Source organism: Balearica regulorum, chromosome 1 (genome assembly GCF_011004875.1).
Source record: "Balearica regulorum gibbericeps isolate bBalReg1 chromosome 1, bBalReg1.pri, whole genome shotgun sequence".
Classification (NCBI taxonomy): Eukaryota; Metazoa; Chordata; class Aves; order Gruiformes; family Gruidae; genus Balearica; species Balearica regulorum.
The window spans coordinates 93,763,636-93,789,900 of NC_046184.1; the positions used below are offsets into that span (position 1 = coordinate 93,763,636).

At 37.5% G+C, this 26,265-nt stretch overlaps 1 protein-coding gene across 4 annotated transcripts in view; it reads left to right on the top strand.

The window, feature by feature from the left end:
- Window positions 1-26,050, top strand: part of TBC1D23 (TBC1 domain family member 23) — a 38,995-nt gene extending 12,945 nt beyond the window's left edge. For 2 of the 4 annotated variants that reach the window (XM_075766732.1, XM_075766724.1), the window contains 15 exons: window positions 1,484-1,607; window positions 3,811-3,935; window positions 4,049-4,092; window positions 4,951-5,054; window positions 5,817-5,939; window positions 6,960-7,052; window positions 9,564-9,734; window positions 9,954-9,996; window positions 10,681-10,790; window positions 11,441-11,583; window positions 12,777-12,821; window positions 15,909-15,997; window positions 21,762-21,897; window positions 22,898-23,092; window positions 24,283-26,050. In XM_075766732.1, the coding sequence (XP_075622847.1) occupies window positions 1,484-1,607; window positions 3,811-3,935; window positions 4,049-4,092; window positions 4,951-5,054; window positions 5,817-5,939; window positions 6,960-7,052; window positions 9,564-9,734; window positions 9,954-9,996; window positions 10,681-10,790; window positions 11,441-11,583; window positions 12,777-12,821; window positions 15,909-15,997; window positions 21,762-21,897; window positions 22,898-23,092; window positions 24,283-24,364 (1,627 nt within the window). In that variant the 3' untranslated portion in view covers window positions 24,365-26,050. The remainder of the gene's footprint in view (window positions 1-1,483; window positions 1,608-3,810; window positions 3,936-4,048; window positions 4,093-4,950; window positions 5,055-5,816; window positions 5,940-6,959; window positions 7,053-9,563; window positions 9,735-9,953; window positions 9,997-10,680; window positions 10,791-11,440; window positions 11,584-12,776; window positions 12,822-15,908; window positions 15,998-21,761; window positions 21,898-22,897; window positions 23,093-24,282) is intronic. The other 2 variants (XM_075766748.1, XM_075766739.1) reach the window with 2 other exon arrangements.
- The last annotated feature ends 215 nt before the right edge of the window (window positions 26,051-26,265 follow it).

A 26,265-nucleotide genomic window follows, 5' to 3' on the forward strand; every position in this document is an offset into this window, starting at 1 on the left:
CTGTTGGACACCTATCTTTTCCTCCTGCCTTTCTTCTAGAATAGTGATTTTTCTGAACTATACAAAATTAATGAACAGTTAATATGGAAGTCCTAGGTCATTAGTATTCTTTGTTTAGGCCGTAAGTAGCATAAAACACCATCTCAGTAGATGGTCTACAATCGAGTAGACAATGATTTGTTTGAGAGCTTGTAATGTAGTAAACTAATTAAAAAGCTGCAAGTGGATAATAGAAGTGTGTCTCATCCCAGGGACCAGGTGAGGAAAGTGCATTACATCTGCTTACATTACAGCAATGTTACCTCTAACACAAAACCAAAAAAAAACCACAAAACAAAAACAACAACAGCAAACCATCCTCTCCTGAAGTAAAATGTAGTTTCCAGGGCAATTTATTTCTGTTTAGCTAAACCTTTTTTTATTTGTTTTTACTTACTTTTGGTTTTTACCAGTCCTAATGGCTGAGCCTGCTGCCGCCATGGGGCTTCTAGCCTAGGACATAATGGATAGGTACAGGAACTCACAGTTCTTGATAGGTGTTTTTTTGAGGGGCTGATTTTGTGTGGTTGGTTGTTTGGGTTTTTTTTTGTTGTATGGTTTGGTTTTTGTTTTTTTTTTTTTTTTTAAACTGGATATTTATAAAGTGTTGATTATTATTATAGGTAACAGAAGTAAAAAATCACTGAGCAAAACAGTTAAAAATTTCTAAACAAGGCTGTTACACTGTCAGTAGAAATGTGGAAAGATTCTTTTTAAAGTTATTTTTAGGTATATATCCATTCTTAATGTCAAAAAGGTGGTAAAGAATGACTGGCTGGAGTAATTGACCATATCAACCATTCAAAGTAATTTGCAAGTCTACATTCTTATGCTAAAGTAACAAATAGAATATTTTTCTTCTTTTTACACTTTTTGTCTTGTTAACTTAATGGGAAGTCAGATTTCTTTTGATAATTTCAAAAAAGAATCCCCACATACGATTTGCTGTGAATATTTCCATTTCACCACCATAGACATACCCTTGTTTAAGAAAGTTAGGCCAATAATTGTTTGGAGATCTGACTCAAGTTTCACATAAGTTTATTTAAGTTTTTAAATTTTCTTTGGCTGCAATATTAGAATGATTTATATTTTTTTATTCTATTATTAGTTAATAACATTGATACTGTGGTAGCCTTGTTTTGATATTTAAATCTGTTTTAAATACTTCTGTATTATATACTCTATCAAGTATTGGCAGTGTTTCATTCTTTCTCCTGCCTTATTAATATAGTGGTGGTTTCAGTGTTTGCGGGTTTTTTGTTGATTTGGGTGGGGTTTTTTTTAACTCTTGAGGCAAGCTGGCTTCATGATCAGTCCCTGTGAATTAAAAAAAACAATATAGAAAATTACATAATCACAACTAACAAAGAATTGCTACTGTAAGTCTGACAACTGAAATATTACAGGGGGATTTATGATTATTTTCACTACTACTTTTTAGGGACTGTTCTATGAAGGGAAGACCATTTCATCTATTTAGACTGCTGCTTCAGTACCATGAGCCTGAACTCTGCTCCTTTCTTGATACTAAGAAGATGACTCCAGACTCATATGCACTCAACTGGGTAATAAAGTGAAAGTAGGGAAACATAATGAAAAATAAATTTTTGTTAAAATTTAAGTACATGTTGCCAGTTTATGGAAGAGTAGTACAAGAGATTAGAACTGCATATATGGAAATAAATTGCATATTTTAATATAGTGTGGGGTTTTTGTCTTTGGTTATTTAACATAAGATACAAGATCTTATTAATGTCACGTTTGTATTGTATTGGATGTTAATTGAGCCACTGATGTTAGGAACTACTTGAAATAAGTAAGAAAGAGAGCAAATTATGTACTCAAAGTAAGAAGCCATGATGTTTTTATAGTGGGCAGCTGTATGGTTGTAGGTATAGATAAACATCAGTCTAACGGGTCTTTTAAAGTCAAATTACTAATCATTTGAAAAACCTCCATGCTAATAGATATATCTGACTGCATCATATGGTGCAATGCCTTTTAGAATTTAGGCACATATATTTTACAGCTCTTCAAGAACTGGTCATTTGCTCCTCACCTTAACTTCAAAACTGCCTTGAGTTCGGGGTAGTTATAAAGACGCTTACCTCAGTCTTTTTTTTTTTTTTTTTTAAATTTGTGTAGCAGGACTACAACATAAAGCAGCAAAATTCTCATATTTCAGTGCTACTTAGTATATGCGATAGAAAATCATGATACAATGCTTGCAGAGGCAAAGTCTGTAAATTAATAAAGAAGACTTTATGACCCATTACCTCTTCTAGACTCTTCTTTTATACCCGTTGACTTTGTGAAATTTTTTGTAACTCCATTACTTTCAGTTAAAGAAATAGGACTGAAATGAATTATTAAACTGTGAGGTCTGTATTTGTTTGGGTTTTTTTAAAGATAATATTTTTAGGCTGCTACCAATTTTCATGTTGAAATGTGTCCAGGAAGAATTTCCATATTCTCAAAGTCTGCCTTTTGCCAGTCATCAGCCTTCAAAAGGGCTATCAGGTCTTTTTTTACTACTGAATCTCCCTTTTTTAATATATAATTTTCCTTAGTAAACACAAACTTCTTTGAAGTTGTTTATTAAAAGTTCAGTTATTCATTAGGAAAAAAATCTTTCCTTTGAAAGGAGGTAGGGAAATGAGTGAGTGTGGCTGCCAGTCCTGAATGTCACGCTTTCTGGTGTACAATCTTATAAAAATGAGGCTTCAGATTTTTTTTCTATTATGAGATTACATTCAAATTCCTTGTTTTATCTATCAAAAAACTTATTCTGTATAGAGGTATTTCTAATGCCTAGAAATACATAAGCAACATTCAGAGACCTGGCATTGCCTCATTGTTCAGGGATGTTTTGTCTTCAGTTGCATTTGACTCAGAGTTGAATAGATGTTCTTACCATCTGTTACGAAAGTTTACTAGGAAGTGTTGAAATATTCTATGATAGTGCTTAAAACCAGATACTGAGCTTTTGAGAGCTGTAGCTGTGTTGATACAGAATTTGTATGCATCAGCAAGTTTAGTAAGACCCCAATGAGGCCAGCTGGTATGCACTTGAGTTAGGTGGGATTGCAAATATTATCTCGTATGTGCAAAAAGAAGTTCCTATATCTTCCTTTATCCACTTTGAACTTTGTATATCAGAGAGGATGTATTTTTAAACAGGAACATGGGAACAGGCAGACAGTTTGTTAAATGATAATGAAAATTTTCTGTTGCTTGCAAATGTTTAATTATGCAGCCATAAAGCATCATCATGTAATGTTAAGTAAGTGATGTTGTCAAACTAATGTGCAACCATGTTCAATTAGCTTGGTTCTACTGTGAAAAATAAAAAGAATGTTGTTTACAGGATCCTTTCAAAGTCCTATTTGCTAAGCTAGTTGAGTAAATACATTCTTTTGTTTTTGTCTTGTTGGTATAATTGGTATTTAGCAGTGGCTATGAGCTAAACAGTATTCCAGCCTGTGTGTTATCTCTGATTGAATTTGCAAGGCGGACAATGTACAGCTGAGTTTGCCTTCACACTGGGCATATCTAATCACAGATAATCTGTAGCATTACTGCACTGTTTCCACAAAAATTGTTTTTGAGGGTGGAATCATCCTTCAATACATGGCACAAGTGTATGTTTTAACAGAATTTTGTAGTTTTTATTTTCTTTTAGATATCTTGTATCTCTGTTAAAAATGTTATCCTGATGAGATTGTTCCTGGTTATTGCTTTTTCTCACACTATTTTCCAAATTTTTAGCTTGGAAGCCTCTTCTCATATTACTGTTCAGATGAAGTCACTCAGGCAATATGGGATGGATATCTACAGCAAGCAGATCCGTTCTTTATTTATTTCTTAATGTTAATCATCCTTGTGAATGCAAAGTAAGTGTATAGTTAATTCTTTGGGACATTCCTTGCTGACACAGTTTTAATCCACTTTTGTTTCATTTTGGTTTTACTGACTTAATCTATGCCTGTGACTTTACTGTTTTCAGAGACGTTATCTTAGCACAAGAATCAGATAAAGAAGAAATGATAAGTAAGTACTCTTCTTACATAGCTGCTAGTGAAATATTTACCATACAGTATAATCCCTATTGATTATTTAATTACTAAATAACTGAATTATTTATTTCCCTGTGACTTTCTCATTAATGAATCCCCTCAGCCACTAATTCCTTTCTTACTGTTCTTTTGCTGCAGCACATTTACCCTGTCCTTAACATTCTTTTCTTGTGGTTCCTTTTAGCGCTCCCACACCTAGTTTTATGCTTCAGTTTGGAGTACTTGAAACAATCACCATGTTTCTAAGCCCAGAGCAGCAGCTTTCCAATCCTTCTTTGAATCTACTGCACTTGTTGCATTTTCCTGATTATTATCTTTGTATGCACTTGATTTGAGCCTAATTCATTGCCTTTGTAATTTTTTTTACATGGCATAATACAATACAATTAATAATCTCCTAGTAGTTAAAAATGAGGGTGCTCGGAATTTTGTGTCTTTGCCATATACTGCAGAACTACACCCTTGTACCATCCTGTACATATAATACTGCTACTTAATCAAGTACTCTGTTTTAGAGGATTCTCTTGGTCAGCCCTCTTTAGAAAAGGCAGCTCTGAAAGCTAAAACTATAAAGAGGTAAGAGTGCAGTAAAAAAATATTTTGCGTAGAAGGTTTGAACTTCTAGCATATAGCATAGGTTTCCTATGGATAAGGAGTATTTCCTGTATCTTCTCTCTCCACCTGGAGTGTGAATCAACATTTATGTTTAATCAGTAAACTTAATTGTGTTATGCCTTATTAAAAATAAGTTATTTTATGACGTGAAATTATGTATGGTGGTGCTTTTCTACATCTGAAATAATGAGGCACTTACGTTGTTTGTATATCTCAGAATTCTTAGAAACTTCACCAGCCAATCTCGATTTAGAGGATATAGAAGATCTCTTCTCTTTGGCACAATATTACTGTAGCAAAACTCCAGCTTCTTTCAGGAAGGTAATTTTGGAATTCTCTTCTTTTTAGTAACTGTTTAAGCTCCTGCTGCCAGTAACTTTGAATATTTCATTGTGATATCTTAAAACAATTTTTTCATGTTGTTACTCTTGGTGGTATTTACTGTTAGATCTTTGAAAGATAAGAAGTTCAGGTGAAACATGTTAGAGAAACTTCCCTGCAATATTCTCACTTCATGACTGATGACCTTCTTTTGCAAAACAGGTTCTCATAAGAATTGAAGCAAAAATGCCATACTGACATAATTGCATTGTAGTAGGCTGCACAGCAGTCCTAGCTGTACTTGCAACAGCAAACAGGAAAAAGCCAGTTAGTAGAGATAAAGCTGTCATCATCTGCACTGTTCTTGCAGTTCTTCCTTACTCAAGATATCTGACTTCAGTGAATTCATGAAATTAAAGTCATTGGTAGTCATTGCCTTTGGCTTGTATGTACTTTCTCTGATGTGTGTAGACAGCTGTGTGAAATTTGGTGGCAGGGTGGGGTGGAACCAAACCAAAACAAAAAACCTTATATTTCATCATGTTGGCATGGTCAGAGTGGTGAACAAGTGTGTTTGTAATGGAAGTTCAGGCCTTTCAGAAAGAATTTCAGTTGGTCAAAAATTTTGATGACTATGCGGACAAGATGCAAGCGTATCAGGCTTAAATGTTTGTGACATCATGGATGTAGTTTTACTTTAAGCCTTCGCATCTAAAGACAATGGCTTCAGTTAACTTTTTTTTTTCTGTCTTGCCTTATTAGGACAACCACAGTCTTTTTGGCAGCAGCTTGCTGGGCCTCAAAGATGACGACACAGACTTGAGCCAGGCTCTCTGTCTAGCAGTTTCTGTGTCTGAGATTCTTCAAGCAAATCAGCAACAAGGAGTCAGTATAGTGAATTACTCTTCCTCCCTGCCCCCCAATTTTATAGAAAAGGAAAAGAATCACTTACTACTTTGTGTATTAAAAAAAAAAAGTGCTAACAACACAGATGAATATTTGTTATTTCAGGAAAAAGTATTCTTGTCTTGAAGCTCTTGTAAATGATCTGCTGACTGCAACGCATTTGTGCTGTAGCAACTAGAGCTACATCACAGGGGAGCTTAATGCAGTTGATTTGAATCTGAGAAGTGGGAGCTTAAAGTAATACCTCACTAATTTGAATTCCTTCCCAAATGTAGCTATTGTAGAGGAAAATTTAAAACCCGCTACTCAGTACCTTTGAGAAGAATGCCATTATGAAATACCTCTTTTGTCAATGAAAGATTTAAACAAAAAAAAAAGATTCAACCTATTTCTCTAGTAGTTAATTACAGCCAACTTAGATGCAAGGACTTCAGTATTTAAGACCAATATATGGATAACAGTGTGGGTAGATTATAGTGTTTCTTATTGACTACTGGCTTTTTGTAGCAGTTTCCAGGCCCCAGTTTCATCATGCATACCTTTTTCCTTAGTCCAAGTAAAGTTAAGCATCTGTTTATATCTGGTTTAAGTTGGTGGGATATAAAGCTATCATTATATGCTGTGCTGAGTAGTAATGAACAGATGGATTGGGACTTGAGTTGCCACGTCTGACGTCTTGTTGATGTGTGCCCTCATACCCACTATATTTCTTCTTAGTAGAAGTGAAATAATTACACTGTTTGCATTGCACTTGGGCAGTCCTTTCCGATGCACAAGCTGATATATTAATCGCTAATCACTATTAGAGTACTGTTTGGTCTGTAACTGTAGAAGTTCAGGTTAATCAAATGAAGTAAGATTTTTTCCAATAGCTGCTGGCCCCTTTGAGGGTTTCCTGTAGTATTGGAATTAGTATTAAAATATAGTTGAATGACATACTTTCCCATTAATGATTACACGATTGAAAAAATTTTAACAGACAAAATCTTTCTCTTTCAGGAAGGAGTAAGGTTCTTTGTAGTAGATTGTCGTCCTGCAGAGCAATACAATGCTGGGCATTTATCAACAGCATTTCATTTAGACTCAGATTTGGTTCGTATGCTTTTTGTTTCTTTACTGATTTTTGAATCCTAAGTTAAATAGAAGGAGAGAGAAATGTCTGTCTTGAAAAATAAATTATCCTTAGTTTATACTCTAGTCTGTGGATTGCAGTGTCTAGCTATATGATGAGGTTTCAAAAGTTAGCTTCTCTAAACAAGATTGGGGGAACCATCATTTTACTGAGAAGTTTAATCCTTAATGACATTAGAATTTGGATTTCCAGACTTCCTGTTCTTTGCTTAGAACTGGCTAAAGTCTAGACGTTGCTTAGAGGAGAAACCTCTTTTCAGCATCATAATTTCTAACGCAAGTTGTCATTAATTTTAACAAGTAGCTTTTTTTCCCAGCCAGTGTTACTACAGCCTGCTGGTAAGGAGCATAAGTCTTGAAAAGGATTTGGTTGCTCCTTTAAAACTTTTGCAGCACAATATGAGAGAGGAAATGCATTAATTTTGAGACTGAGATGTACTATAGACTAATTACTTCATTAAAGATTTTGCTGTAGTTTCCATTTGATTATGAATTCCTAACTGAATATTCAAATCATATTTTTCTCTGTCCTTTTTTCCCTAAATCACTTCAGCTGATGTATTCTTCACTTCCAGATTAACCTCCTAGTATTTCACTTCAAGCAGTCTATGAATGCTGCATGAAATTATTTCCATGTATATACCTCAACAAAGGCTTTTTTACCTTTCTTACTTAAGAAGCTCAGTCCTGCATCTATTATCTTTACCTCTCTAATTAAAATGATGTATTATTCAGTGTTATTTGCACAAGTATAATTATATAGGAAACAAAAGGAGGCTGAGGGGGAGACCTTATCGTTCTCTACAACTCCCTGAAAGGAGGTTGTAGCGCGATGGGTGTCGGTCCATTCTCCCAAGTAGCAAGCAATAGGACAAGAGGAAATAGCTTCAAGTTGCACCAGGGGAGGTTTATATTAGATATTAGGAAAAAAATCTTCACCGAAAGGGTTATCAAGCACTGGAACAGGCTGCCCAGGGACGTGGAGGTTTTTAAAGGACTTGTAGACATGGCACTTAGGGACGTGGCTTAGTGGTGAAGAGTGTTATGTTTACAGTTGGACTCAGTGATCTTAAGGGTCTTTTCCAACCTAAATGATTGTCATTCTGGGTTTTAACCTAGATCAAAAATTACATAGGAAAAAACTTTCCCCATGGCACGTGGGTGTTCTGCTAGCCTTAATTGAACATGATATTCAACAAAATAGAAATAAGCATTACAAATTAGTAAACAGTTTAAAAACCTAGTATTATATGAAAAAGTCCATGAAGACAATTCTTAAATTGGATGTGAGTAGTTGGTATGTGTTTAAATTGCATATTGGAATTAACTCCTGTGGTGTGTGTCAGTTAGTATGGGTAGGATCCTTCATGAACCATGCTGGCTGAATGTCACCAGGTTCATCTGTGGTTTTAGAAGTTTAAGGTCAGGAAAACATTGTAGGGAATAATCTTTGAGATGAAAAGCCATTAATGAAATTTCAGTGCATTTTATATGCTTGTGTGTGCAAAGTACACACAATTTATTTTAAGGAGAGGCAATGGGGAAAGCACTTAAGAATCCATCTTGTTTATAGGTAGACTTAGAGGAAGTAGTGAGATTTAGCACCTATGTAATAAAGCAGCAGCGTTTGGTTCTAGGAAAGCTCCAGTTAGAATTCAGGTTGACTTACTGATGCCTAGGTTGTGTACTTGTTACTTTGTAGTTCATCATTTAATCCAGTGTAAAGGCTAGATAATGAGAATCCCTTCTCTTGCCCCCCCCCCCCCCCCTTCAGTTACAGGGTAATATTTCCTTATTAATTTAAATAAGTGCCTTTCCCACAAGAGCAGGTTAAAACTTAAGCTGTATTTAGAAAGTCTTTGTTTCTCCATCTCTTTCATATAGTAGCTTATTGTTTTTGCATGCATAATGGGCCTTCAGGAGACCACAGCCTTAACTTTTTGAGAGTACTGATAGTCCCAGCTATCTCCTTGTACTCCTGATTGTAATTTTTTTCCCAAATCTTGATTAATAAATGAGAAAAAGCTTAGCGGGGAGACACCAAGAGGACAACCTTACTGGCACCTTGAAATTCTAGGTATTTTAAAGGGTTTCAAAACTGCAAAGTTTCAATGTGTTATGGTCGAGCATATGTAAATACAGAAATCAGTCCTTCTGTCGTATTGCCAACTTAAGAAAGTTGTAAAGACTTTTTGCACTATTATTTGGTGTCTGCAAAAATAAACTAACGAATGTTAGCTGCATTTCTTTCCTGGGGAGAGCAAGGTGGAGTGAGGAAGAAAAGGATCGTTCTCAGTGTTCTTTTATGTAACATGAGGTCTGGGTCAGGCTTTTTGTGTGTGTGTATCTTGTACAGTGCTGATGTTGCCTTGTTTGTACTTGAAAAATTATAACCATTTTCAAAGTTTGTATCTTTTCATAAGTTGTTACAATATGTTGGTGTCAAAGAGCACTTGTTTGTTCATTCCACAGATGCTTCAAAACCCATCAGAATTTGCACAGTCTGTAAAATCCCTATTAGAAGCACAAAAACAATCTATTGAGTCTGGCTCCGTAGCTGGTGGGGAACATCTCTGCTTCATGGGAAGTGGCAGGGAAGAAGAAGATATGTATATGAACATGGTGCTAGCACACTTTTTACAGGTACAACTAAATTGCTGTTGATATTAATAGCTGAAATAAAGTGTGTCTGCACATATCACTGAAACTAAATGGCAAAATATTTTCCTCTTCAAATCTCAACTGTTTTTTACATTACTCAAGTTGACAGTTTTTATGAAATTATCCCATGCTTCATTACCATGCTTGTAAAACTCATTCTGCACATTTTTGCTTCAACCAAAAATGTCTTTTCTGTTGCAGAAAAATAAGGAGTATGTAAGCATTGCCAAAGGAGGATTTATGGGTAAGCTTGTTAATAATGAGCTTTGCCTTGAGAAAACTTGGCATCTTAATGCCATTAATATTTTTATTAGGCTTTGGCTAGAAATCAGCTAAATTAATAGGAAATAGGTCTCACTTGTCAACGCTGTGTACTTGCACATTCGTGGTTAACTGTTATGGCTTACCTGCATTTCTGAATGGTGAAAAATTAATACAGGAAGTGGGGAAATTCCCTCTTTCTTCTAACTTATCGTTCTTGATGTTTAGCCTCTATAGATTGCAGATCTGTATGAAGATACTACTTCATAATTACTGTTAATTGTTGTTGTGTTTTCTTAAATCATGAGTTCATAGTTCTAAAGTTTATGTTGCTGGAATCAGTCAGGTTCTACAGCAGTGGAGAGATCTGTGCTATGAGTATAAAGGCATTACTAGTCAGTATATGCAGTGTCATAACAACTATCTTTAGGACCAAAGCAGTGATTTATTTTTAGTTGCTGCTGAATTTTAACTGTTTTCTTTACTAAAATGCTTTCATACTATTGAAAGAAAAGCTGGGGATGATTATAGCGGTATCTGAGTTTATCTGTTTTGTTAAATCATGTGGAGCAAAAATTGTTACTGATTAGTCTTGGATATACAGTATTTTCATCAACAGACTAATTCCAGTGAAGTTCTGAATGGTTTTTTAATGGCCTTTTAACAGCCCTCCAGCAGCACTTAGCAGATATCAATGTGGAAGGACCAGAAAATGGGTATGGCCACTGGATTGCTAGTACCTCAGGCTCAAGAAGTAGCATAAACTCCTCTGTTGACGTAAGTGAATCTTAAGCTCAAGTGGTATAGTGGGATGCAAGCCCCAGGTGTACTGAATTTTTTCTTCATATTCCTTATTCTGTTCTGTAAAATGCATTACTGCAAGCCATGATTGTTTTCAGTTGTGTGTTTAATTTGAAACTATATTCACTGCCTAGTTGGGGGCGACCTAAACATTTTTATCTTTTTGAGAGGAAGAACTTGCTGTATTAGTTCTCCAGCAGAATGTATGTAATGGCAAATTCTTTTCTTGGCTCTTCAATCTGGGAATAAATTACTCTGAAACTGTATGCCAGTTTTATAGGAAAGCTCAAAATTTTATCTGTTCTACAGCTGATATGTTGTACATAGAATTTAGCTCTTAATTTGGATACAATTTGTCATTAATAGAATTCCTTCCCCTCAAGATTTTCATAGCAGACTGCTCAGTAATGAGGTTTGCTAAGCTTGCTTTGTGGATCAACTTCACCTCAGACGCATGTCGTTGCTGTCATTTGATAGAACTCTAAAAGAATACTTAATGCTGTAATTAACGTACCGAGTACCAAAAAGTAGATTACTATTTTGTAGTCCGTTTCCTTTCTTAACAAATGAGAGATGAAATAACGTTATTTTTATATGATTAATCCTGAGAGGAGTTACTTTTACAGGGTGATTCTCCTAATGGTTCAAGTGATGGAAAAGGAGTAAAGTCTCTGGTGAATAAAATGACGGTTGCCTTGAAGACTAAATCTGTGAATGTGAAAGAAAAAGTTATTAGTTTTATTGAAAATACATCTACGCCAGTGGACAGGTGTGTCATTTATATCTCACTATGAGTTAGCAGTGAGGAATGACTTCCCGTTTCAGGTGGCTATTTTGTTAATGTGAAGACTGTGCTAATTAGGAGTTAAAAAAAAAGTTACCTTCCAGTTTCAGCTTTTATATTTCCTACCCTTACCCTCTTCACAATTTTATCATGACACAGTGAGCCTACTGTGCTGCCTTAGTGTTGCAAGGCCGGTGTGAGCAGCCTTTTCTTTTGAATGTATATCTAGAATGCATGGTTAGTTTGATAACTTATAATGTGTTGTTTCTGTATTCAGCCGAAAAGTCAAGAATGATTTCACTTTTATTTCAGTTCCTCCCCATCCTGACTCTAATGGAATGGGTGAATGACACAAGGATTCTGGATGGGGGTTTTTTGTTCAGTTGGTTTTGTTCTGTTTTGGTTTTTTTACTGCCCCATCTTGTCAAGTTCAGGTTAACTTTTTGGAAGATCTTGATTTTTTTTCAAGTCCTGATGTAAAGCTGCCTTTCAAACCCAGAATCCACTCTTGTTCGTTTTTTGTATCTTCAAGAAGAGCTGGGAATGAGAATGTGCAAACATGTTAAAAGACATTTTCAAAGTTGGAGGTCATCATTCCAAATACTTATGTTAACTAGATAAAAGACTAGCAGCTTTCATCTGTCAAAGCTTTAATTGAATAACCTGGTTTAGAGTACCTTAAAATGCACCCTTTGGAATTGTATGTTGCTAAGACATTGGTATTCAGGAGTCTTACAGAGCTAGGGTTTGATAGCAGGATAGAAAATATCTGCCAAGCAAACAGTAGTTTTATGTAGTCTTGTACCTAATCAAAAGGTACAGATTGTTGCTTCTTTTTGTGTTGGAAAATCATTTTTTTTAAAATATTATTATTTCACAATTAGAGGCAAAAAATTCTTAAATAGCACTTGGTAGTAGCTTTTGTTGTATGAAGAATTCATGTAAGGCTTATATGTAAGCCATACATAGCATATGAAAAATTCATCCTTTAGTAGAATTTTTATGAATATTTCCCTCCCCTGTGGCTAGCTGTCATGAAGCATTGCTTTTATTTATAAACATCCTCCTTGAAGAAGATGCATTGCTAATATAGAGCATTTCAATTATTTATCTAGACTTTTCCTTTCAACTTTTTTTTTTAATTCTTTTGTTCTGTCCTCTGCCCCAATATACTGTAGAATACCTTTCAATATTCCCTGGCCAGACAGAGCAAGCCTGGAGCGGTAAGCTTGTTAATTAAGCAGTCTGACTAAAACCACCTTTGTCGTATTAGCATGGCATCGCGATATTTGTAAGCATTGGTTACACTGACAAAGTTGCTCGCACATTTTTATATTAATTTAGGGGCTTTGCATATATTAAAGCTATTGGGTTTTACAAGTACTGGTCAGGGGACTAGAGGAAGAAGAAGAATGTATTGGCAGTGCTTTCTTCTCTTAGTTTCTGCTGTGTTATTTCTGTTCCTTGCTATTGCTTTTGATGGAATTTTTTTTTACTTGTCATTTCCTATATACCTTTTATTAGTGACTTGCACTAGTGAAAGACACCAGGAGCAATTACTGAACAAATTATGGCTTAAGCTTTTAACAAGAGAGACTACAACTATGAAAAGGACTTGTTATAAACTGTTCATAAAGCATCGTCAGAGCTTAGATATAACAGGGAACCCATATGGAAATTCTGTTGGGAAATCTGGAATTTTTATGCTTCTTATCACATGGTGATAGAACGCGGTGATAGAAACAGAGGTGCTCATTACTGGGAAAAGAAAAATGCTGAGTTAATAAGTAAATATGCTTTGCAATTCTCCCTCATCTTGTTCACATAACTACTGCATTTCACACAAATGTGGAGTCCCTTCACAGTTGTCTCAGATTTATTGCCTTATAATTATTTCGGAAATAAAAATTGAAATTGAGTTTATATAAAATTACTTATGATAAATGAAGGACAGCTCATGTGTAATGAGTTTGGAACTTTGGTTATACTTTAGGAATTCTATGTTATAGCTTTTGACCCTCATAGACTGAAAAGCATGGATATTGGTGCTGGAAGAATTAATGAATATTTAAAATGCTGTTTGGGTTTCCAAGGATTTTGGACCAATTTTTCTTTCAAGTAGTTTGCACATAATTTGAGATAGGATTTACCCATAAGCATTACAGATGGTGTTGTGTGAGCAAAACCAATAGTCATGTTAACCAGTATTCTTTTGAGGGGAAAAAAAAAAAGTGGAAATATCCCAATAGGACGTAAATGTATTTTGTTAATTTAGAAGTCCTAAAGACCATGGGGATTTCTCCCCACATTTTGTTGACCGGTTTTTAGAATATGGTAAGAAGATGTTAAAATTCCAACTTAAAACACTTGGTGACTGTCTTTAGTAACTGAAAGACACTTGAATCTGTATTTGTAACCAAGAAGTTTGGATATATTGAGATTATACTTCAGTTATTTTACTTGCTCCTTTCACTCACATTGCTTATCTTCTTTCATTGGGAAGATAATAAATTTGCTCACACTATGGATCACTAGATTGTTCTCTTAAAAACCTGCAATGGCATTCTTTTCCTATCCATTCAGTTAGGTCCACTTTATGTTTATTGCCAATATATTTCATTTTGCAGGTTTGCCCCTAAAGAGAGTTGGTGTTCAATTTGTAGCAATGTAATGATGGCCTTCTATGCAAAGTTAAAAGAAATCCATTTCTAGTTTAAGATGTTACCAGGTTTTTATGAAGTAGCTTTTTACTTTGTCTTGACTAACTTTGATCTTTAAACGCCAGTGAGATCTTCTTTTAAATCCTGTGTAATTCAATTTGACACTATTTGAATGTGCTGCTTATTACTCAATTGGTTATGTATTACTAAAGCATATTTACAAAAGCTTCTGTACAGAAGCACTGCCCTCTTGAATTGTCAGTGTCATTGATGCTTATTGTCTTAAACACTAATGAGCATGTTTTTGTATGTTTTATTTTTTGTTTCATTGTAGAATGCATTTCTGGGGGTTGGGGTTTTTTTGGTGGTTTAGTTTTTTTCCCTATTAAACATTTCCTTGTTTTGTCTACACTAGTAAATTTTAGCCATAGAAAATGTAGGTTTCTTTTTTAACTTTCAAATATGCTTTCAGGTTATATATGAGTACTAGCATTCATTTATATATTACTAAAGAGGTTGCCTCTCCAACTTGATCCTACAGTAGCATGTAAACTGGAGTTTGTGAATGTACTTAAACTATAAGCCCTGGTTCCTGTTTTATAGGAAATATGAATACACATTATGGGGAAGGAGGTTTTAGAAATTAAAATAAGGGAAAGGAACAGGCATGTTTTGGTTTGGTTTTTTGGGGTTTTTTAAACTGCTACATGTTGCCAGTTCTAAAGGCTAAAATCATGAACTGTTTATTTTGTTCAGTAATTACCTATTTTGTGGCTTTCTGAACCTTCAGGTTTTCTCATATTTTCAGGTGTTCTCAGCAATTCAGGGCTAGAACTTTTAACATGACAGCTGTGACCATGTAATCATGGCACTCTGAGCTGAAGTGTTAAAATATCTCAGCATTTGCAACTGTTACTGTCAAACATTAAGACTTAGTTGTGTTCATGTCACTCAATATGATCTATAGAAATAGATTTAAATGTGATTTTTAAGATCAATATCTATGTAGAAATCCCAGTGATGCTGGATTTTTAGCAGTAGGAATTGCTTAACCAAAGATTTCAGGATTTGGCTCATGCTGGAGAAAGTAATGGATGGGAAGTGTAGAGTTAACACTACAGTGGGTGGTTTATAGTAACCCCACTTTCAAGTGCTTAAGGTATTTTATTATCTTTTGAGGAATTAACCAGAAAAAATGAGCTTCCAGACATGTTAGTTAATAGTCTTCATTTTTAACCTCATCCCTATTTGGTATCCTTGTAAAGCTGCTCTGACTGTCCAGAAATATTTCAGTTTCATACTAGAAACTTCAGAGCATGTTGTCAGTTTTCAGGTCTCTAATGTATTTTGTTATTTGAGAAGGTGACCAGAAGTTCTTTTTAAAACAAAGTATTTCTTTTCACCTAATTTGTAACAACAGGCAGCCTTGCCAAGTAATTGAAATACATTCTTTCACTAACCAAATTGCTTGATGGATCACTCCCAGCTTCCTTGCAGGCAGCTTCATGAAATTCTCTTGTCCTTCTCAGTTGCACAGTTGTGTTTACGTTTTGCTAATACATTATTGTAGGTATGACTCCTACAATACATCACACTATCAGTTTTCTTCTCCCATCCCATGTTCTCTCCTGCCCTTTTCATTGCCAACAGACACGTCAGCAGCAGTGACAGAGTAGGAAAACCCTACCGTGGTGTGAAACCAGTATTCAGCATCGGAGATGAAGAAGAATACGATACTGGTATAGTAGATTTTCCTCTTACCTTGATTAGATTATTTAGATAAAATTATTAAGTTTGGCTAAATCATAAGAGTGTATTTTACATCTTTGTCTTACAACGTGATGTTTTTCTAACTATTGTCATTGATCGTGTTTGCTATGGTGGTGCCTAGGACCAACCAAGAAAGAAACACCCTCTTCAAATACATAGAATCATAGAATGGTTTGGGTTGGAAGGGACCTTAAAGATCATCTAGTTCCAACTCCCCACCACCACCACCACCCCCCACTGCAGGCAGGGACACTCTCCACTAGACCACGTTGCCCAAAGCCTCATCCAACCTAGTCTTAAATACTTCCAGGGATGGGGCAGCCACAGCCTCTCTGGGCAGCCTGTTCCAGTGCCTCACCACTCTAACAGTAAAGAATTTCTTCCTAACATCTACTCGAAATTGACCCTCCTTCAGCTTAAACCCATTACCACTTGTCCTGTCACTCCACTCCCTCATAAACAGTCCCTCTCCAGCTTTCCTGTAGGCCCCTTCAGGTACTGGTAAGGCACAATTAGATCTCCCCGGAGCCTTCTTTTCTCCAGGCTGAACAACCCCAACTCTCTCAGCCTGTCCTCATAGGAGAGGTGCTCCAGCCCTCTGATCAGCTTTGTGGCCCTCCTCTGGACTCGCTCCAGCAGCTCCATATCTCTCCTGTACTGGGGCCCCCAGAGCTGGACACAGTACTCCAGGTGGGGTCTCACAGGAGCTGAGTAGAGGGGCAGGATCACCTCCCTCGACCTGCTGGTCACACCTCTTTGGATGCAGCCCAGGACACGGTTGGCTTTCTGAGCTGCAAGCGCACACTGCCGGCTCACGTTGAGTTTCTCATCAATCAATACCCACAAGTCCTTCTCCTCAGGGCTGCTTTCAATCCATTCCTCGCCCAGCCTATAGTCGTGCTTGGGATTGCGCCAACCCACGTGCAGGACCTTGCGCTTGGCCTTGTTGAAGTTCATGCGGTTTGCATGGGCCCACCTCTCCAGCCTGTCAAGGTCCCTCTGGATGGCATCCCTTCCCTCCAGCGTGTCAACCACACCACACAGCTTGGTGTCGTCGGCAAACTTGCTGAGGGTGCACTCGATCCCATTGTCCATGTCGCCGACAAAGATGTTGAACAGTGCCGGTCCCGGTACCGACCCCTGAGGAACATCACTTGTCACTGGTCTCCACTTGGACATTGAGCTGTTGATCACAATTCTTTGAGTGCGACCATCCAGCCAATTCCTTATCCAACGTGTGGTCCATCCATTGAATCCCTGTCTCTCCAATTTAGAGACAAGGATGTCATGCGGGACAGTGTCAGATGTCATGCGCAAGTCCAGATAGATGATGTCAGTTGCCCTTCCCTTATCCACCGACGCTGTAACCCCATCATAGAAGGCCACCGAGTTTGTCAGGCACGATTTGCCCTTAGTGAAGCCATGTTGGCTGTTACCAATCACCTCCTTATTTTCCATGTGCCTGAGCATAGTCTCCAGCAGGGTCTGCTCCATAACCTTGCCAGGCATAGAGGTGAGACTCACCAGCCTGTAGTTCCCTGGGTCTTCCTTTTTACCCTTCTTAAAAATGGGGGTTATGTTCCCCCTCTTCCAGTCGGCGGGAACTTCACCAGACTGCCAGGACTTCTCAGATACGATGGCGAGTGGCCTGGCCACTTCATCTGCCAGTTCCCTCAAGACCCGCAGATGCATCTCATCAGGTCCCATGGACTTGTGCACCTTCAGGTTCCTTAGATATTCTTGAACCTGATCTTCTCCTACGGTGGGCGGATCTGCATTCTCCCTGTCCCTGCCTTCTGTGACCTGGGCAGTATGGCTTGAGCACTTGCCAGTGAAGACTGAGGCAAAGAAGTCATTGAGCACCTCAGCCTTCTCCATATCCTGGGTAACCAGGTCACCTGTTTCATTCCAGAGGGGACCCACAATTTCCCTCATCCTCCTTTTATCACTGACATACCTATAGAAGCTTTTCTTGTTGTCCTTGACATCCCTGGCCAGACTAATCTCTATCAGGGCTTTGGGTTTCCTAACCTGATCCCTGGCTGCTCAGACGGTTTCTCTGTATTCTTCCCAGGCTACCTGCCCTTGCTTCCACCTTCTGTAGGCTTCCTTTTTTTGTTTGACTTTGCCCAGGAGCTCGTGTTCATCCACAGGGACCTTTTGGTGGTTTTGCTTGACTTCCTCTTTGTTGGGATGCATTGCTTCTGAGCTTAGAGGAGGTAACCCTTGAATATTAGCTTTGGGCCCCTCTTCCTTCCAGGGCATTGTCCCATGGTATTCTACCAAGCAGATCCCTGAAGAGGCCAAAGTCTGCTCTCCTGAAGTCCAGAGTAGTGAGCTTGCTGCGAACCCTCCTCGCTGCCCTGAGGATCCTGCATTCCACCATTTCATGGTCACTGCAGCCAAGGCTGCCCTTGAGCTTGACATCCCCTACCAGGCCCTCCTTATTGGTAAGAATAAGGTCCAGCATGGCACCTCTCCTCGTGGGCTCCTCTATCACTTGGAGGAGGAAGTTGTCATCAACACATTCCAGGAACTTCCTGGATTGCTTGCGCTCAGCCGTGTTGTCCCTCCAGCAGATGTCAGGGTGGTTGAAGTCCCCTATAAGGACCAGGGCTTGTGAGCATGAGGCTGCTCCTATCTGCCTATAGAGGGCCTCATCTGCTCAGTCTCCCTGGTCAGGTGGCCTGTAGCAGACCCCCACTATGATGTCCCCTGCCCCAGCCCTCCCTTTAATCCTGACCCATAGGCTCTCAGTAGGCTCCTCATCCATCCCCAGGTGGAGCTCCATGCACTCCAGCTGGTCACTGACATAGCAGGCAACGCCCCCTCCTCACCTGCCCTGCCTGTCCTTCCTAAAGAGCCTGTACCCTTCCATCCCAACACTCCAGTCATAGGAGCTATCCCACCATGTCTCTGTAATGCCAATAAGGTCATAGCCTTGCAGGCACGCACACGTCTCCAGCTCCTCTTGTTCGTTCCCCATGCTCCGTGCGTTCGCGTAGAGGCATTTCAGTTGTGCCCCCGATGAGGCCGACTTATTGGCTGGGGTGGCTGGGATTCTTTTCATGTATGCTCCCAGTGTTACCCCGTTGGTTCCTGTTGCACCCGGAGCCCCTGGCTGTTCTCCTCTAGGCTTGGAGCGTGCTGTAGTGCATCCAGCATGTGTCTGCTACATAGTAGCAGACAAAAAGAAAAAGATTTTGTGGTAGGCACTGAGCAGCCAACAGGAAGAAATGGAAATAGATGGGTTTAAGGGATCGTTTGTGCTTACTTGTTATTTCTGTAGTAAAGATCTATTTTTCTACAGTAGTCTTGTACATGTAAACCTGCAATTGTACCTCTATTACGACAGTAAGCAAAATGTAAACTGATTTATCTCAGGTTGGATCTCTAGTGTTGGCAGTTAGTGTAATGATCTGGATTTCTGAAAATATCATTGGAGCTAGACTTAAGATGGCTAATGTGCACACCTCTTCAGTGTTTTGGACTTTGCTTTTTAGCATTGAATCTATTAATAATTGATTAATCTCTGGATATGCATGTAGAATGCTGTAGAAAAAAGTGCAATTTTTATTTGATTTTTTTATATTTGAAAAATTACAGGCAAAACTGGAATGCCACACTTTTCACAAAGATTTGTTGGGCTTTTTTTTGAGACCAGTGCTAACGTTGGAATGGTGCAGACCTATTGCTATCCTGGTTTTGTTCTGGTACAGTTAGCTCACTCCCAACCACCATCATCTCACAAGTAACTGTTCTGTGACCAAAAGGCATACTCGGCTTCCATGTGAGAAGCAAATACCTAGACTAAGAATCTTTGACCTGCAAAAGAAATAATTTAGGAAGCTTAATGAAAGAGATTCTGAAGATGAAACTATCAGGCAGAAGCTTCAACGCTAACAAGATGATACTTCAAACGCCACATAATTTAAGTTTGCACAGTTCTTTGAGCATCCGTAGTGTTTAGCAAAGTCTATGTGGTTTCAGAAAACCAGATCCTCAAAGACAAATTGTCTAGAACTATTTTCAGTAATGGTTGTCTGTTAATTTCTATTTACATTTGCTTTTAAAAAATATTATTTTAAAAGACTTAGTAAGTAAACAGAATCACTGCAATGATTTGAATACACAAAGCCACACATATGAAGTGAAATGTATGTTATTTTGGTACAAAAGAATGCAAAAAGTGAACTGGTTTCTGTATAATTGTTTTTATGATGTTTTAGCAGGTTTTTAGTACTAAATAATTGCAATCAGCTATAATAATTGTGACCTGCTCTAGGTGGCCCCGCCTGAGTAGAAGAGTTGGACCAGATGACCTCCTGAGGTCCCTTCCATCTTCAACCACTCTGTGATTCTGTGAAATGAGAATGGATTTTGTTCCATTCCTTTCAGTTTGATAATGTAATTTTTCAGTGAAAACCTTTTCAGAAGTGTGGCTACAATTCTGAATTGCTTTGAAATAAATAGTTTAACAAAGTATAGAAAACTGGCTTTGAAAAAGACACTTTAAAGATGTGTCCTTCAAAGTTACTTCTGGGAGTAATTTCTATGGATTTAATATAGTTCGTTGTTTTAGATAACTAGATTACTTAAATTCTTCTCATGTAGCATCAAAATTACTATGTAAACATAATCATCATATTTAGGCATAAAAACAGTATTTTGCATCTAAGAGCTAACACTTGCAGGAGTTTTGGGTGTTTCACAGAGGTCTGTGCTGAAAACTTTAGTTTTGAGTACGTTCTTAAATGTCCTTAGAAAAGGATGTGAGCTCAAAGACAATTTTTGCTAATGATTCAAGGTAGTAAGGACAGACTGAAGAATTGAAGGAGTTTTTTGCTAGTTAGTGGCACATGAAATTCAGTATGAATTAATGTGAGGTGAGAAATATGGGGAAAAAAAACCCAACAGTTCTAGATACAAAATGGTAGGCTGATTTGGCTGTGTCCAGGAGCGGGAGGTTTATAATAAGTAAGTGCTCATTAGCAGTCAGAAGAGCAAATCAAATGCTAGGAATTGTAAGGAAAGGAGCAGAGAATAAAACAGAGGTCATTATGTCACTGTATTAACCTGTGGTTCACCCACACATGGAATATTGTGTGTCTTGATCCTCTGCCTCAGAAACAATATGCTTGAACAGGAGAAGGTTCAGAGAGTGATAAGAAGGTTGAGGAAAGATACGAAATGGCTTTCACAACAGGCGTAACTGAATATTAGAACTTTTCTTATGTTAAATAGGCAATTTAAGGGAGGAAAAGTGGTCCACAAAAATAATGCCTGGCCTGGAAAGGGATCAACAGATGTTTATTTCTTCTTGTGCAAGAAACTAGAAGCCACAAGAGGAGGCTTTCCTGGCATGTAGTTGACGTGTTTTTGGTATTCCTTGCCAAGCACTAAGATATTGGTGTTGTAGATGCAAAAGTTTACATGGCTTCAAGGAAAGTCTGGACAAGTCCATGTAAATGAGATTTATTAAACTTTACTGAATGGACAAATCAGACCAGCCTAATAAATCTCCTGAGCTGAAAATAGTTGTCTGCTGAGAGAGAATTAAAAGGGAAATATCAGATATGCATGTCTGTTTCTTTCTTCCCTCTGAACAGTTGTTTATGGCTAGGTGGCCTTTGGTTTGAACCAATGTAGATACTATGGATTTAAGTGAGTTGAAAAGTTGTCTGACATGTGAAAAACTTTTCTTTTGTTTTTTACCCCCTCCCTTCAAAACAGATGAAATCGATAGCTCCTCAATGTCAGATGATGATCGAAAAGAGGTTGTCAACATCCAAACATGGATAAATAAACCTGATGTGAAGTATAACTTCCCCTGTAATGAAGTAAAAGAAAATGGACATATGTTTCCCAGGTACTGGCATTAGTCCTAAGCTTAATGAAAATGTCTGGCTTGATACACATTTTTAAAAAAAAAAGAAAAAAAGGCAATGACGTTATTCTTGATATTAAACTAGGAAATGAACGTGCAAAACAATCTAGAACAAAATGTTACTGCTAGATTTGCATTCTTATATTGCAGTGTTAGAGAATGATAATTATGTACAAAACCTAGTATGAAGTTTTACTTTGCAGAACAAGACAGTAAGAAAAATATTCTCAGTGTATATATAGGCTTATCTTTCAAGACCAGGTAGACCCAAGTGCCTGTGGCTGTGGTTTTTCTTGTGTATTCGTTTCTGTGCCTTGTGCTACACACCCATCTTGCCCCTGAGGTTCAACAACCTTCTTGATCCTGCAAGAGCAGAACGTGATGCCTGCTGTATTTTGGCTTCCCCAAAGAGTACAAATCCTATTGAGTCTGGTTAACAGAAAGTTTTGTAGGGCTTTCTCTTACATCATGGTCTGTTCTTGTCTTTTATTATTAATTTTTCTATTGGATTTATTTTGTGTGGTGTATGATTAGTAATCTATCATAGTATGATTTCTCAAACTGAGTTGGAACTCACTAGTGTGTTCCCACCACTAGTTAAACATTCATTCCTTCCATGAAGAAGGCAAAAGTGGGTCTTTGAGCTGGCAGGTCAACGTTTCCATGTTAGTGCTGGTACAGTGATTGACAATCATGGGGCGCCAACACGTCCTTTTAACTTAGGTCTGATGCTCCAAGTGTAGAGTTGCTGCTCTGTAGATGGAGGGGTGGGGTTAGGGTATGATTGAAGGGTGAAAGAGAGAGGCTGGAGGCATTTTCCCTTCTCTGTGCGTGGCCTGATATGTTACTGGTGGTTGTGACAGCACTCAGCTGTTGTGTTGGGGTGATGTTGTTAACCTCTTGCTCTGTTTTTGTATGTTGTTGAGGATGCCATGCTTCTTTTCAAAAATGACTATGATATGTATTTTTCTTTTCCTTCAAGTCATCTCCTAGTAACAGCAACTCATATGTACTGTTTGAGAGAGATCCCATCGCGAAAGGGACTGGCTTACATACAGTCTCGACAAGCACTCAACTCTGTAGTCAAAATCACATCTAAGAAGAAACACCCGGAACTGATCACCTTTAAATATGGAAATAGCAATACTTCAGGCATAGAAATTTTGGCAGTTGAAAGGTAAGCCAAGTAGCAGAGATGTAAGTAGAAATGATATATACAGAATGCTGTCAACTAGAAATCAGGGGCATGCTGCAATTCACAGAATTGAGTTCAAAAGTAATACTTTTTATTTAGGAACAGATAATTCAGATGTGAACTAGAAAAAAGATCTGCCAGCAGAATGAGGAGAATTTACAAGACCCAGCAGAGAGGAGCTCTGTGGTCTGCAATGACAGTTATTGGGGATGGGGTGGGTGCAAGTGTTTTCTTTTTGTAATAGGTTTTAAATGAAAATGAAGTGGACAATGTTCTACAACCTAAAGTATGGATTTGTGAAGAGCGGGATTTAAGAGAGTGATCTTTCTTCTGTGGTATCTTTTTCTGAGATGTCTAACTCTTCCTATGCATTGTACAAGGAGTCCAGAAGTCTAACCTCTAAACTCTGAACCCCTGAAACCTCGTTCCTGAAAAGTTAGGTATTGCCACGCTCAGCATTTGCGTGCTTAAGACAGGGGGAGGTCAGAGGGATGGGTGTGTTGGGCTCTCTTCCACTGGTATAGCCAGTGGAAACAAAGTTGCTGACATCAGTTGGACATTTTCTCATCCTCTGCCTTGGAGAACTGTGTACAGTGGGCGCTCTGTTTTCACAAGAAGCGGGAGATGAGTTTCCTAGCTAACTGGGGAAGTTGTTCTGTGCTTGTTGGCTGCTTAGCATGAAATTAGTTTGGTAGTAGGTCTGACAAAGATAAATTAAAATGTTGCAGAGAACTTTACTGCTTGTTAAATTACTTCATCACCACCTTGTTAACTGGAGCAAATCCAGAAGAGAAGGGATTGTAAATAAATAATCTAGAGCTATCTATAGGAATTTTTAAAAAAAATGACTGACTGCTATGCTTCAGTCAGACAGTGCTATCTGTAGAGATCTTGAACTGCTGATCTATACGATTGTTAATTAATGAAGAACTTCTCCTTTCCAGGATGGTCTGTGAAGTACTCCTCAACAGTTCTAAGTTTGCAAACGGAAAGTGTTTCATAGTATAAACAGGAAATAAATGTTATTTTCTCAGTAATTTTTCATTTTAATATATTTCCCTCCTTCTTCCTCCTAGTTTGTGCCAGAGGAAAAGTCAGAACAAGAATTATGGAATTGATACTCAAAAATTTTATAGTGAATTAATGATGGCTTTTTCTAATCTTTTTTTAAGGTATTTGATTCCAAATGCAGGTGATGCTACCAAAGCCATAAAACAACAGATCATGAAAGTATTGGATGCCTTGGAGAGTTAATAAGTAAAGACTTTGTAGAGAACAGTTTATAAAGAAGAAGCAACCAAGATACTGTATGTGGACGCAAGCTGACTGTTTCCCAACTGAATACTAACTTAAGAGATTTTTTGTTTGTTTGCTGATGGGAGTGCCTGAGTAGCAGGCTTAAGATAGGGTAAATTATTATCAATTTCTGAGCAGGATTTTTAATTTTTTTATTATATTTTGTTTTGAAGAAACGTTTATTGTAAAGGTCAGTTTGTTTCATTTTTAATGCAGCCTTAATGTGAGTGATCTGCATCTTTGCAAGAGAAGATGCAGCTGGGTTTGCATTCAGTGTGTTAAAGGAATGAAGCACTGCCAAATACAGAGAAGCAGTTGAAAATAGAATGGTTTTTAAATTACTGTCCCTTGAAAGTAAAGTGTCTCCATTGCCTACAGTCTATAAATTTGATTTTGCCTACTCAGTAGTATCAAGGACTGATTAAAAACTTAAGTTTATGAGCAGAGCAGATACAAATCTTAGAAATACTGGTTCCTTCTCATTAAAAATGGTTAAGTCCAGCTTGGGCCACAGATAAATGGAAAAAATGCAAGCAGTTTGTAAAATTAACTTTTTAAAAAGTCTTATCCGCTAGTAGGCTAAATAATTGGAACTGGTGGTAAGGGTATTTTTAAATAACAAAATGAGCTGTGCACAATAAGCTTTTACTACAGGGTTGTGATTTTTTTAATTATGCAAAATACTATATTTCATAGGTTGAGGCTGTTTCTCTTGTAAAGATGAGTGTGTGCCATTGAAATTGAAGTTAATGCTTCATGAGAGAATGTGACGGTTGAAAACAAGTTACCTTGCTCCTCAAAACCAAAATGTCTAAGATAATAATTAGACCTTTAAAACCCTTCAGTTCAGCACAGAAGTGAGCATGTGCTGATCGAAGGTGTGTTCAGCAAGAAAATTAACACACACAAATAAAGTGAAAAGATTCAAGTGCTGTATGCCTGTGATAAATGTATTCATTACTTGTTGCCTTCATTGATTCAAGCATTTGTTTATATTCTTTTAATTAACATCATCTAAATTAGTTAATGTTTGAGAGATGGCAACTATGTGATTGCTTATCAGCAGCTTTCCACTTGTTCCAAGAACGGTTCTCTTGTTAAAAAACCCAGTACAGGAATGTCCTTGTGGCCAAGGCACAGCGTCTTTGTAGACTGACATGGAAATTACCAAAAAACTGTGAAATAAAGATAATAAGGATTAGCCTTGCTGTGTGAAGTCTTCTGAGTATTTGATTCAAACTCGGTGAATTGGTACATCATCAGGAGGTAAAAGAAATTAAACTGACCTTTATAAAAAACAGTTATTCTAAGTTATTTTACTAGGAATCAAGCTAGGGCACCTTAATTCTGGATCTAATTCCTTTTTTTTTTTTTTTTTTTTCCTTAGTATCTGAGTAAACACCAATAGAACTTGAACTGTTGAAGATATTTGCATGAAATTGCACTTGGGCCAATGCTCATGTATTTATAGTTTTGCCCAACAGCTGTTGTATTACATTTTCCTCTTCCTACTCCCTTCTGAAAATATTCTGAAGAGTCTCTGACTCTGTGCCTACTTCAGCAATGAGATTTTTTCATGTAAAGATGTTTGTGTTACTGTTTATAAACTACAGTTGTAAATAAACCAGTACAATTTGAACATAACTTGTTCTTTCAGAAAGCATTTAGTTGCATACTGTGTGAATTCTCTGAATCAATTAACAGTTTTTCCTAAAGGTATTTTGTAAATGGAAGTGAATTTGATCTTTGGAGTGGAAGAAGCTGATTATGGATTGTAGCTACTATCAGTGACATCTTAATGTAAGTATTTTGGATCTTAGAGTAATTTCATGAAATACTTTTGGGTGAGCCATAGTAAG